General features: G+C 44.5%; 1 protein-coding gene across 2 annotated transcripts; it reads left to right on the top strand.

Moving 5' to 3' along the window:
• Nucleotides 1–1842: 1842 nt before the first annotated feature.
• On the top strand, nt 1843–10759 carry vps37c (VPS37C subunit of ESCRT-I). Of its 2 annotated transcripts, none has more exons than XM_068591877.1 (5): nt 1843–2363; nt 2799–2908; nt 5233–5404; nt 7039–7121; nt 7947–10759. In XM_068591877.1, exons 2-5 carry the CDS (start codon nt 2816–2818, stop codon nt 8667–8669), a joined length of 1071 nt encoding a protein of 356 aa, XP_068447978.1. In that variant the 5' UTR covers nt 1843–2363; nt 2799–2815; the 3' UTR covers nt 8670–10759. The 2 variants fall into 2 exon arrangements, with proteins under 2 accessions (XP_068447978.1, XP_068447977.1); XM_068591876.1 differs by having other exon boundaries at nt 2795–2908.
• The last annotated feature ends 3353 nt before the right edge of the window (nt 10760–14112 follow it).

Genomic DNA, 14112 nt, shown 5'->3' with positions numbered 1-14112 from the left:
ATTGATGAAAAAATACATTTGTATTTTTATGGATTAAAACAAATCTTGTGATTAGTTTTATGATGTATCATAATCTTCTTAGAGCTCATAATCATAATTCATCTCCAATATCTATTTATGTTCCTGTGAAAACATCTCTTTCTTCTCAAAACTACATATTTATAATTTACCTTTGCCCATTGCTCATTTTCACTGACCAGAGCCTGAACGCATCATAATGTAACAAGACAGAACCGTCGTTTTCCTGACAGTTAAAACATAGATTGGTTGTTGACAATGTCCCATGATCAGAGACCAGAGACTAGAAAAACACAACTGACGTCCTGATCTCATATTTTACTGAATTTGTATATATATAAAATGCCTTTCACACTGTGATGGTTAACGTTGAACTGTTTAATTAATCTGTGTGCCCAAAGGTGAGGGGGGTCACGGGTCAACACTGGTCCGTGACACCACGATATGCCACAACCATGCCAAGGTCAAAAGAAGCTGCAGCAGAAGGAGTCGCACCATTTGAAGAAAAACATATGTGCTGTCTTGCTCAGAGTGAGATGAGGAGACTAGGACCACTCTCATGTGTAGGCCTCTAAATATGGACTGGAAGCCATGAGGCAATCATGTTAGCTTAGCACAACAACTGCAAGCGGAGGGAAATAGCTACATAAACTCAATCCAAGGCTAAAAAAAACAACCACCCACAACTCATGAAACTCTGTGGTCAGATGGTCAGCCATAGGTTTCTGAAGAGCCAGAGTGAAGCTCGGACAAGGCGGATTCAGACGTCACCATCTTGGCAGTGACGACGAAGCCTGATCCAAAAATGGATGTGGTGTTAAGGCCAAAGCCACCACTGAGAACACTATACACGGAGGTACAGAGACGGACTGGCAACTAGTAGAGAGCTGATGGATGTGATCGCACCCACCTGCCACTCAAACAGGCCTTGACCTTAATAATGCATAATTATAGCATCAATATAATTTAAAGGGGTGAGTTATATCAAAATTCACCCCTGTACAGTACACAACACATCTTCTCTTGCAATTCACTGCCTGATTCATCTCTGGCAATCTTCTGCAGATATGCTCATACAGCCAGCATGCATCGTGACAAACTTTTTACCTCCATGAAAAAAAAAAATTCTCTATGGAGGTTGAGGAATGGAGAGTAAAGTAAAGCAGTCTGCGACTGGTAGAGATGTGTGTGTGTGCCAATCAGGAGAGCAGAAAGTAGTATGTAAATATGTGCAATATGGAATTTGAAGTTCGCGTTTTGAGTGAGAAACGTGGTCATAAAATAGTCAAAACTGCAATAGCAGCAAGAATCATCTTTCATGCTGGGTTGATTCTTGCTAAACGTGCAGTTAAATGTAATCTGTCTTCCCATGGGACACCATGCTGATGAATAAACCTCCATAGGCCAATGCATTTCTTTGATATCTTGCTTGCTCTCTCTGTGTCTACACAGACAATATTTTCATTTCTAAAATGTGGTCCCAGGAGTGCCCGTTTTTGAAGAAAGCAGTGGCGTGCAGCTCCTCCAGCAAAGCAGGGTGACATGTACATATAGTCGTCGACAGAAGCACTTGCAGCAGTAGATGGGACATTACCGTCACATAGGGGTTTCCCTTGTATCAGCTGAGCACCGGACCAAACCATTACCCTGCGACATAGGGGACACCAGCGGGACAATGGGCACGGTTAAATATAATTGCACAAAAATATGTCGGCGAACAGTATGTGTTTAAAGTGTCCACTACTTTCAACCAAGACTTCGTTACAGTTTAACTGCGCCGTTTTACAATATTTGATTTCTGTCCGAACTCCCCCGCAAACCACGGAGCGTGGATAGCTCCTAAGATGGCGGCGGCTTCTGTCAGTATGGAGTGAAACTTTCCTCATTTCAGTGAAAATTTTTGTCGTTTTCCGACACATTCTGTCGACTGAAGTCGTACGAATTTTAAAGCTAGCGTTGCCGTAACGCAGAGGCGTCTGACAGCGGGCGCCTGGATCGAGCGGCGTCACCCTGGGATCCGTTTTTCACCCGCCAAAAGCGCTGGGCTTTCCTCGAAGTTGACGGTGGGCTCGATGCCCGACATTGCGATCCTACCGACCGTTTTGTTGTCATCGGTTCGCTCAACCCAGAACCGTTGGCTGAGATTGGACGCGGCCGAGTAGCTCCTGAGCTCGGCGGTCAACGTGCGTCGAAAACGACTCGGCGGCTTCTGGTTCGGCTGCATTCCGTCGGGGCTGGCCGGAGATCCCGAGGACGTGTCACGTCACCTGTCACTTGAGATACATAGTTGGTGTTGGATGTCACCGCCAGTCAGTGTCGGGCTGAATTTGGTTTGCTAGCGTCGTGTAAGTACCCGTGTATTTTTGGGGGGATCCGTTTTTGCTCCCGGTGCTCGTTTGAACAGCTTGTTCTGTTTTGTGGCCTCCGGTCACTTAACTCGGTGGGGTGACTGGCGTGACTCTAACCCGCTAAATGTAACACTGACGTTCACTCGACTGAGTACAGAATAGTGCATTCAGCGTGTTGCTATCATTACTATTTACACATAATGCCCACATTTGCCACATACCACTGGTTGCTGTTTTATTAAGGGAGTGGCAGCAGGTAGAAGGTTGTTTTTCCTAAACTTGTTGAAAATGGCCCAATAAGTCTATGACTACTATTTATCTACTCTAGGGTGGTAGCATTAGGCTACAGAGGTTGGGCCACTGACTGTGTCCACTTTATGTTTCAAAACATTGTTTTTAACTCCTATTTCCTGGTTCCTTTATGACAGACAGCCATCCTGGCAAATCAAATGGAGAAGCTCCAGGACCTGAGCCAATCAGAGCTCCAGGAGCTCCTGGACAACCCAGAGAGGGTGGAGTCTATGGCGCTGGAGTCTGACGAGGTACAAAAAAATGATGCTTGACTTTCCATTTGGCCTTCGTTTTCGTTTTTAAGTTTTCCGAAAGGCTGAACCAACCTAATACTAATGAAAGATATGTCTTGTTTCTAGTTTAGTGCACTCTGGCTGTAGGAAGTGAGTAATGCTTTCCTTCTTTGGGAACCACAGGGAACTGATGCAATGCTTGTGTCCACATGTACAAAACCCCTATTGTACAAGGGAGCTCCCATTAATGTGAATGTTTAGCCCTTTCTTCGTCTATTCCTTCCCACAACTCGTATGCCTCTCGCACTGATCACCTAAACTCTCCCTTTCAGGTTTTGTGTTTTTTGTCAATATAATGCTTATAGTCTATTACATTACGCTTATTCCCTTTTATTATATTACACCTTATACCCTCATGCATTATGTTTATACTCTATTACATGAAGCTTTGTACCCTAATACATTACGATCGTAGTCTTTTACATTAAGCGTTATACCTAATTCATTACACTTATTCTCTATTACATTACGCTTATACCCTATTGCTTTTAAACAAGCACCCCAGTGTCCAGTTGCAGAGGCCTTCTGTGTACAGTTCAAGTGTTTATGTATGTTGCTGAACTTAATTTTCTTTGGATTTGCAATAAAGCAAATGTAGGAAAATCTGCTACCCATACACAGTCGACGGATTTGCATGCAAGTGAGTTACTAAACTTACTGAACAAAGTGCCAGCTGTACTCTAAAGGCAAACCTTGGATGGAAAAATGTTCATACTTGCAATTCACTCCATAAGGTTTATTGAACCTGTAAATGTATTCCATACAGTTTAATTTGGTTGCTGTTGGTAAAATATGTTGTTCAATAATAACAATCATGGAAACCTGCCAAAATGACACTCAGACCTACGTTTGCCCAGTAGCATTCAGCCAGTTGCACTGCTCGCAAAATAAAAATACACATATAAATTTCAGTGAACTCTTTTTCCAGACCTTGCTTCATGAGCAATGTTACTGACTTTGCGTGAAATGAGACAGCTAGGCAGGCTTGTTGACTTCATAGGTGATCATTACAAACAGCATTTATGTTTAACTGCAAAAGAACAGTCATTGCGTGTCGGGGGGGCGGTGGGAGCGCACCTTACCCACCCTTGTGTGCTTGCAGCTCTTATTGGTTTTCCCAGAGTGCCCGGACAATACAAACACAAAATGCATCTCCCTGTTCCAGTCCAAAAAGAGCGCCGCATTGGTAGAGAGGGTTATCCTCCACTCTGAAGATCGGTGGTTCACTCCCCGGCTCCTCCAGTCGGCATGTCCTTGAGAAAGATGTATGTCCGAACGTTGGTGTAAAGTGCTTTTGAGTGGCCAGAAAGGAGGCGCGAAGTAAAAGCAAGTCCATTTACCAATGTGTTGTTTTGGAACAGATGAGCAGAACCAAAAATATTTTCTTTTTTATGTCGTCCCAGTTCTTGGAATTTTGGACGTTTGCAAGAAATTTGTCTCAATGAAATCATCTCAAACTGGACAAATTTTGAATTGAAATCAAGGAGTAAGAGAAGAAACAAGTGTCAGTAAATAAGACGCTGAATCTGACCAGAGCCCTGATAGCAGGGTCGCTTCAGGTTGAACTCTGGGTCATCAGTCATATGCTCTAATGGTGGCACTTCACACCGGAATACATCGGCATGGCAAGCAGTTTCTATTTGAGTGTGAGGACAGGGTTTTGAGGGAGAGCATTAAAAAAAATAAGGCACGTAAATTGAAGGGCACACTTTTAAATAAAGATGGGGAATATAAGCGCAATACGTTTAGCCGTTCACAAACCACGTTGTCATCCCCATAAAAATAGTTTACGTAACAGGGCCATCGAACAGCACCATAAATTGCATTGCATAACCAGAGTAACACTGAATCAGGATATTTTCTCTTGGTATGTATTAACTTTGAGCTGTTGGCTTCCAGTCCAACAATCTGTATCGCCTTGCGTTTCTTTGCCACGGCTATTTTTTTCTTAATGTATGGTCGGGGAGATTATAAAATATTTTGATTATGCCTGTTATATTATACCACTTTTTAGATTATGTTTTTTCACACCACCGTGGTTCCAGCTGAAAGAATATAGTCAAACTGTCATATAAGATAACAAAAATATAACCTGGCTATGTTGAAGTACAGGCCTCTAGTGTCAACTTTGTAGTTTTTGATTATTTGTAGTACAAATAAATAATAATTTTGATTATTTGTAGTACAAATAATCAAAAACTTTAGTTTAGCATTTAGTGAAATCCACAAAATGGCTAAAATGTAAAGCTGCAATAGTCTGATGCCTGTTTCCTTCCCTCTAGATCCAGAACATCCAGCTGGAGAGAGAGATGGCATTGGCGTCAAATCGCAGCCTGGCCGAGCAAAACCTGGACATGAAGCCTCGTCTAGAGTCAGAGAAGGATGTACTGGTGGAGAGATATTCTCAGCTGGAGGCCATCAGAGAAACCTACAGACAACACTGCTCCCTGAGAGGTAGGAGGGGGGATCAGGAAGTGGGCCTTGAACTTGATGCAGGTAGGAACAAAAAGGTGGCTGAATAAATGTAGGGCAGGATGGAGGGTTGTGAGACTTTCGGGGCCAGCCATGGCTTATGGGTAGAGTCGTCGTCCTGCAAGGATGGGTGACGTGCAGAGACCAAATTGTATGTATTATATTTAATATAACAAATGTTATCAAGTTTAAAGATATTACAGTGTTAACTAGTTACAGATACTGTACTGTCCAGCTGTTATTACAGTCTGATGTAACTACAGACGCTGCTAGAAAATGGCATGTAATAGTAAAGGCTCAGAAGTAAAATATACCTCTTATTTGTACTTAAGTACACTGCTAGAGAGAATGCAATTCCACTGCGACATCACATCTAGAAGACCTTCAGCTGCTTTCTAGGTGGAACCTTACCCCCAGCCTCTGAGCCTAACTTAACCTACTGCATCTTTTTTGAAAAATATGTAAAAAAAGTGGGCAAAGAATGGGAGGAGGGGCTGAGGAAGTGAGTTGAGTGGGGGAGCGCGTGGATGTGTGAGGCAGGAGTTGTTCAGCCGGTGCATTTCATAACATGGATTAGTCCCAACAAGGCGAGAATATTTGCTTGCATTACAACCTAAATTGGTGAGTAGCTGTTCTTCTACTGGACAGAAACGGTTTCCTAAAACTATGACAATGTGGTGTGAAAACAGGGCTTTTCTTCCACGGTTTATATCTGTGTACAACATCCATATTTTTACGCACATTTTTGAAGTTCTCGCACGAGAAAAGCCTTTCTGCTCGCTTGAGGTGGTTTTTACCTTTAGTTACAAAAGAGTTAATGCACTAAAATCATTATGGAAACACAGTAGATACCTGTTGAATAGTTATTACGGGATAATTTGTATCTTCTTGGATTTTCCAAAATGACGAGTGAAACTCGGAGATGAACGTAGACTGTTGTGTCACCGACAGAGAGCCAAAAACCAACCTCCACTACCACAAGGAGGGGTGGTAATTATCCGTAAGCTCATATCTTATATTCATTAACTACTTTATTGCCTTTATACGAGCCCTGCTAATAAACAAGTCAAGCATTAAAAGCATCAGAAAGAAACAAAGGTTGACTATCATGTAAGCCATTTGATTTGGTTGCAAAATACTTACTCCGATAAAGACTTTTCTTAAGCATCTGTTCACATGTATGATCCCTCACATCGGTGAACTATTTGTGATCGCATCCGCCATGATTATGTCATTTTGTGGCAGGGCTCGCATCACACCGGCTTGTCTATAGCACCAACTTCTGACCACACTACGCTATAGCTGGGTTTATTTTCTCGAAGTCAGTTGAAGGAAACACCTAATCGTCATTCATTTTTTGCGGCCTTTCAAAAGTTTGCTTAAAATTCACTTGACGATTGAATGGAAACCCGGCTGCTGTTTCTCCTCTCTGTGTCTCTTCTGTTTCCAGAGCATCAACATACAATGGGTCCAAATATTTTGGACGGTACGCTATATCTGAACATTAACAATTTGAGTTATGCGCGTGTGTTCAGTATACGCTGTGCTTGCATTCGTCTCGCTGTCTGCGGGTACGGTCTGTCTGTCTCACCCGTTCTTTCTCTCCTTCTCCTCAGATGGGATGGTGGGTCAGGTGTCCCCAGAGGCGTTGTCCTCCAGACTACAGACAGAGGGCAGCAAAACGGAGGAAGAGTCAGAGGTCAGAACTGCCTTGCACACACACACACACACACACATGCACACGCACACGCACACGCACATACACACACACAATCAATATGAAATGATGTATGGGTAGATAAAGACTTTCACAGATCATTTTAACCAGTAAAACAATGGCTTCCAAGTTTTCTGCAGCTGTTGTGGCTAACGACAGCAGACATGCTACGAACGGACCAAAACATTTCTGTAAGGGACGAATGTGCTGCAGCTTCATAAATGAAGAGATCCAACAAAGGAAATGTGATGCCAATGGAGGAAAAAAAATGTAATTCCGAAATCCACAAAAACGCTGCAAATGCAGAAACAACGTCAAGTCAAAAACACACAACCATAACTAGCGACAGGAACCTGGTGCTCTTTTAGAATGGTGTAGAATGACGATCGTGAGGGAGGGAAGCATATGTCGCTTTTTAGTCTTTCTTCCTCTTTTCTTCCCGCTGCGAAAAAACAATCTCAGTCGTCTGGTCTCTCTTTCTCAGGTTAAGAAATGAAACGTTCCACCAGGTTCTCCCGCTAGAGGCCTGGAGAACATCTTTTGGTTTGACTGGAAATGCAGTGTTTTTGACTTTGCATAGTTTATGTATTTGCAGCGTGTTTTGCTTGCTGTTGGTTGTCGTCTTTCACATAATTTCATTATCACATCCTGGTTTGGGCTGGAGCTGAGAATTGGTATTGTTAAGACTTTATGGATACTCCCTTACGGTTCGGTTCTTTATGGTTCTTTATTATTGGTTCTTTTGCATTACTGAATAATTGCTTTTTAAAATAAATATTTTAAAAAAGTGTGTGTCTCTATCTGCAGGCTCTAGCTGATGAGTTTCTGGAGGGCTCGCTGCTGTTGGACCCCTTCCTGGATCGCTTCCTCTCCCTGCGGTCCCTCGCTCACAAAAGGCGAGTGCGGATAGAGAAACTCCAGGAGATCCTCCGGCAGAGGAGCGAGGGCAATCCCAACGCCGCGACCCCATCAGCGGGCAGCGGCCAAGACCCCGCGGCCACCTCCTCACCGTGGAATCAACAGACGTCAACGGCGACGGCGACGAATCCGCAGCAGGCAAACTCCACACCTCAGCCCTCCGGCTACCAAAACGCCTCCCAGCCGGCCTCCTCTGCGGGAGTCCCCTCCGGTCTGCCCTATAGCCCGTACCCCGTCACACCCAACCACCCCACCGCCGCGGCAGCCGGCTCCGGCCCGGCCAACACCCCGTCGCAGTTCCCTCCGTACCCAGGTCCCGGCTCACCTTTCACCCCAGCGGGGTGCTACCCGGGCCCCAGGCCCGCTTTCGGGCCTCCGGCTTCATCCGCCTGCCCCTACCCGACCCCGCCCTCCTTCCCTTCCCCGCACCCGGGCTCAGCATTTGGCCAGTACAACCCGAGCCAGCCCCAGAGTGGCCCCACGCCCTACCCGGCATCCTACAGCTACGGCGGCTACAGCTACCCAGCCGGGCCCGCGTTCTCCAATTCTCAGTCGGCAACCGGGAGACCCATCTACAGACCAGGATATGGAGTTCCACAGCCGTACTCATGAAAGCACTGCTGCTCCTCTGTCTCAATTCTTCCTCTCAAATCTTCCCTTCATTGCTCTCCCTCCTCTAACTCCAGTCTCCCCGAGCCTGTATCCCTGTCCTCTCCTCCTCTCTCGTCTTTTTCTACCCTCCTTCTTTCTTTCTCCCATATCGAGGTCTCTCGCTTTACTTATCTTCGTTGCACTATTTCTCTCTTTCTCTAAATATGGGTCTGATCTCTCCGTCTCTCTTTCCTTCCCCCCGTCTCTGTCACCCTACGGCCCACCAACTCCCCCCACTAGTCTCAGGTTGTTGCGTTGTGTTTAAGTGTTAAAACACTATCTGGCCCTTCATACCCTCAGCCCCCCCCCCTCTCCATCGCTCCTACCTTCCCCTCCTCCTCTTCCATTTCTTGTGTGTGTATGTATGTATGTGTGTTTGTGTGTGTGTGCGTGTGTTGCTCTTTGGCAATCAGAAAGTCCTTATAAACACACAAGTGCACTCCCTCTTATGACACACGCATGTCTTTGTAACACCACATCAGTGTCCAGTAGCTGTCTGATTAACATTTGTTGTTCACGAGCACACGTGTGCGTAGACAAAGCGGTTCATCGGGCTCGAGTCTTGACCCTTCGGCTCTTAACATGCAATTGAATTGGGAAAAAGTTGATGGCCGTCACAAACGCCGGCTCTCGTGTCAAGCGAGTTTTCGACGCAGCGTTTGAGAGAACCACGTCCTCCTCAGTATGCTGGATCTGTCAGCTCTTCCAGGCACCTCCCCCGTCTACAAACACAAGTATCTCATCCTGCACACACCTGTAGACGGTGGGCAGAGGAACCTCAAGTCACCACTTTATCTTTTTGTCAACCAAAGAACCGTGTGAGTATCACAGCGCTTTGCTTCGTCTCCGTTTTCTCTGTCCTGGCTCACTCTCCCTTTTCCATTTCGGTCCCGCAACAGTTTTGTCCATGTGACCTGGACGGTGTAAGCGGTTGATTGTGGGAGGGCGATAGAGCCGGGGGAACAGCGGACGAACCCACGTAGTCGGCTGATCCACTGTCAGATGGGTCTTGAGCCAACCGTCCCTTCCGGTTTGCGGTGAATCTGAATTTGCGAGTCCCCAATTCCTCGACCAAGAAGAAGACGGCAGCAGCGCGTGACAGGGAGCCGCCATTTTCACTTGTTAGCCGTCCTTATTAGCGTGTCTTGCGTTCGTAGTTTCATGTATGTATCTCACTCCAACACAAAAAAAAATACAATATCACAAACGCTGGTAAGACAAGACAAGGAAGGAAGTTTGTAAAATGTTTACTTTTACATACAGACGTTATGTTACGAGCTAGTTCGCTAGCGTTGGCTAGTGTTAGACACGATTGCTAACTAACATTATCAGAAGAACTCCATTTCAGAGTCCTCGAGCTCCTTTCCCCTTTTTATATGCTTGGCTTGCCAGATGGTTTTAGCGTGTTTAGGGTCCGTGTGGGTGGAAACGCGTGGCCCGTTTGTCAACACATTCAAGTCTCCACCGGTAGAGCACGGTGCGTTAATGCTAAGAGCAAGCGCAATGGAGTGCGAGCAAAGAAACCCGGATGGGTTCAGATGGAGCTGGCAACACTGGAGACCTGTTGCGGCGCCCTCGTCGAACCCGCCGTGCTCACGGCACCCGCTGCCGTAAGTCTGTCGTTCACCGTTTGAGCCAATCATACGTTCACTCCTTCGTTCCCACCTCGTCCGTCACCTCCCCAACACCTCTGTCGTCCTCATCCCTTCCTCCTGTGCTGACCTTCCTCTCCGTCACTCTCCCCCTCTCTTCATCTGCTCGTTGAATATGAACTGATGCTTGACAATGATAACCCGAAGAGAATAGTTTTATTTCTATAAGTTCACGCTATCCGTGAGAATACATGTGATGTGTATAGTTTAAAGGGAGTGACAAATATAAAGTTGGAGATCAGTTTGTGTCAATTTAATCAATACAAATAATATCATTGAAATTGCAATGTAGGAAATTGCTGAAAGCTCATTTATGGATCTTTACGAGGAACATGCCACCTCTCTAAATTTGTATTACACTGTGGAATAAACATGAAACTATAATATCTCATGAAAGAGTTACCGTGCAATGTCACATTTCATCCAGCTCATCATGGTTTGTCCTCTCGGCTTCCTCAGAACACTTTGAACATGCGACGACAGAGCGGCGTCGCGCCGCTTTCACCAGCTCTTTTCACATTATTTCCCGACTCTGCATGTCATGAAATTGTCGCCCAGAAAAAAACCAGAATGAAACCATTCACCTGTTGGGTTATTTATTATAGCTGTAGTTGGTGTCCGAGCCACATTAGGAGTCTTTCACTGCTGTGTCACAGCTGGAGTTTCATCAGTAGAGCAAAAAAAAAAATAATAACAGTTGTGATTTTATTATATTTCATTAGCAGGTTTTGAGTTTCCTGGTTTCAGCTGTCCGCTATCGTCTCACATCCATGAAACGACCGCGCCCGCCCTTTTGGGTCGGAGGCGTGTCCTCTTCTGTGACCTCTTCTGTTTAAAAGCTGTCCGACTGGTCGTCTGATGGACTCGGTTATGAAGTTGATCTCCGCCCTCGGCAGAGCTCTGCAGCGTTCCTGTCACTTATCATATACCTGTTGGAAAGGATGGGAAACCCAATTTAAACAAGACTAGATTCTTAAAAAGAAGTGTTGTTTCAGTGGCGACATCTCTGCAGCTCATAGATATTCCATTCAAAATGTTTGGCCCCAATTTCTGTTCACAATATTTGCGTCAATATTTAGAGCTACATGTGTGCATTCAGTATGTGCTGTATAATATAGAATAATAAAAATGGATTTCTAGCCTTTCACAACTACAGCTCAATGGTGTTTAAAAGATGTCCACATGTCAAAAAAAAAGATCATGGGAACTGTAGTTGTACAGGGCAGAAGGCGTCGTACGGCAACACCTTTCTTTAGCTGGGAACGACCTCGACCGACCTTCTAAACCTGATGGCCGACACAGAAATGTCCAGAAGAGCGCTCCCCATAAAGAATATGTTCACTAGACGAATGTCGGTCCAGCCAGTGTTGGGATGTCACTCTATTTGGCAAAAAAAAAAAAATACATCAAAGATGCATCAGATCAACAATAGTAGTTTGCTATTACAAGCTATGCTTTGTGAAGCAGAATATGCTGTGTCTAAGGGCTTTATTAATGGTTGATCAATACTAAAAATAGATTAGCTTATCTTTAAAGCGTCGTAACTGGATCGCGGCAGTTCTTCATGAAGCCATCACTAAGTTTGGGTGTAAAGTTCAAACCACTAGCCACTTAAAAAAAATAATGATTTACTGAATCAGGTTGCACATTTAAATTTAGGAACCGTCTTGGCTAAAGACCTTAGCGCTGTGTACATTGGTTGTGAGGAAACACTTGTAGTAGTACTGTCCAATCAGGAGCTGTCAGTTATGTAAACAGGGCGTCACCTGAGCATCACAAGATATGTCTTTAATAAAAATACCCCCATTCTAAATGTACGTGGATACATATAGCAATGTGGTTGCTTTAAAGTTAGCTAAACAAGCTAATGTCATGAGGTCATTTAGTGTAGCGTCTTGCAATATGGAGCGTATTACATTCCTTTTGTGAAATGAAGTTATTATTGAGCCGCATTTGGATCAGACGTGTCGTCCGTATCCCGTTCATCCTGAGCAGCAGTTAGATGCAGCATCTGTAATAATTCATCTCTACGTAAGAACTTCATTTAGCCGTGCCTACGTCTACTCTTAGTTAGCCCGCCCAGTCTCACGGCAGTTTGTAACATTGACACATGTCACAAAATGTATTCGTATTCATGGCCATGAATTTAACTTAACGACAAAACCCTCCACTAAGTCAGGTTTGAGAAAACCATCACGGTTGGACTTAAGACGGGTACGTAAAACTTAGTTAAGTTGAGGAAAAAAACGTCACAATCACCGGACCAAAAAACAAAGAAGAAACAACCTGCCTATGAATGAATGAGCAAAATGTGTTTTAATGATTTCGAAACTCAAACATTAGTAAATGATAGTTAACCATTAATAAGTCATTTGTTACATTGTGTGTCTCCTTTATGGAGGAGGCCTGACTGCAGCCTGTCCACCTCCAGGCCCCAGACCCCCATGATGTCTCCCAGCAGGTCAGAAGCAGCCAGCATGATGCATGTGATGCTGCACGCTCCAGCTGAACTCACTGCTGCCGCCACTCGATGGCCCGAGCCGGCCGACCGACCCGACCCGGGTCTGACGCGGTTCCTGTGACCCATTGTCAGCTGGTCGGGTTGTTTTTATTTTTTTTCTGTGACAATCTGTGTGTCGCTGTGACACCCCGAAGTGAGGATCACGGGACAGGATGTGCATGAAGAGTAGGAGGGGCCAGCGGATGTCCATGCTCATACAGTACTTGCATTCTCTTGACTACATCACTTGTGTTTTACTTTCATATCGGTCTGTTCATCTTCACCCAACACACAGACCTGTGTTTTGGCTGTTTCCAGTTGGCTCTGAGCCAACACGACGAGGGGACTCTCCCCTTCAGATGACGACACTCCAACAGTCTTGAGCATGACGAGCTTTTCATATCCAGCTTTAGGACAGAAGTTTGTACTGGGGAGAAACAATGGCAGCGTTTTAGAAGAAGCACAAAGATGATGTTTGAGTATTATCTAGAGGGAAATAACATTCAGGTGGATTTCTCTGCTCTGTATCTGATGGGGATGAATTATATGATGTACATGATGACTGCAGAATATTAAAAACCCTTTTTCTTTTGTTTTTTTCTTTGTATTTTTTGGGGTTGTGACAAATTAAACAGAAGTTGATCTAAATCCAAACTGAGTCTTCATTTCCACTTTGAAGCGCTGTTCATTAAAAGCACGGAGGGACATTTTGCATTTATTGGGATTAATACAAATCAATGTGAAGGAGCTGATATTTAACATAATGAACGTTAATATAGTGCCTATGTGAAGATATATAATGTAATGGACACATCCTTTCCAACCTCGTCTGATCTCTGGAAACCTTTTGAGAGCGACGTGAAAACATGAAGACACACACACACACACACACACATACACACACGGACAATGAAGCTGATTCTGAAAATAACCTTTAACGTCTTAAAATGTGTCGGGGCTTTCAAAAGCTCGGCATGACTCTTAAGAACAAGACTGTCACCGCGAGAGGGTTTACTGACACTCCTCTCTTACATGTTGTAATGTCGTCTCATTTCTGCTAATGATGTTCATTAGCAGAATTTAATAGAGATATTTCTTTTGCAGATTGTTTGGACCAGCTGGTTTTTCCATCATTCACCAGATCCAGACCCCAGTGTGAAAACTACTGGTCTACGGTGGAAAAGATCTGCTCGTCACAAACACGTTTCTCTTTTTCACAAACGACGTTTAACGATCTCTCTGAATTGAACAC

The sequence above is a fragment of the Clinocottus analis genome, unplaced genomic scaffold, assembly GCF_023055335.1.
Source record: "Clinocottus analis isolate CAN_PGR_092001 unplaced genomic scaffold, fCliAna1.0.p SCAF_26, whole genome shotgun sequence".
Classification (NCBI taxonomy): Eukaryota; Metazoa; Chordata; class Actinopteri; order Perciformes; family Cottidae; genus Clinocottus; species Clinocottus analis.
Note: the sequence above shows the minus strand (reverse complement) of the source record. Positions and strands in the feature narration are given on the sequence as shown.

Bases quoted from the DNA above. Each gene is read 5' to 3' on its own strand.
- vps37c (XM_068591877.1), top strand. From the start codon at position 2,816: ATGGAGAAGCTCCAGGACCTGAGCCAATCAGAGCTCCAGGAGCTCCTG. The intron at 5,405-7,038 runs GTAGGAGGGGGG...CCTTCTCCTCAG, and splicing joins ACAACACTGCTCCCTGAGAG to ATGGGATGGTGGGTCAGGTG. The intron at 7,122-7,946 runs GTCAGAACTGCC...CTCTATCTGCAG, and splicing joins AAACGGAGGAAGAGTCAGAG to GCTCTAGCTGATGAGTTTCT.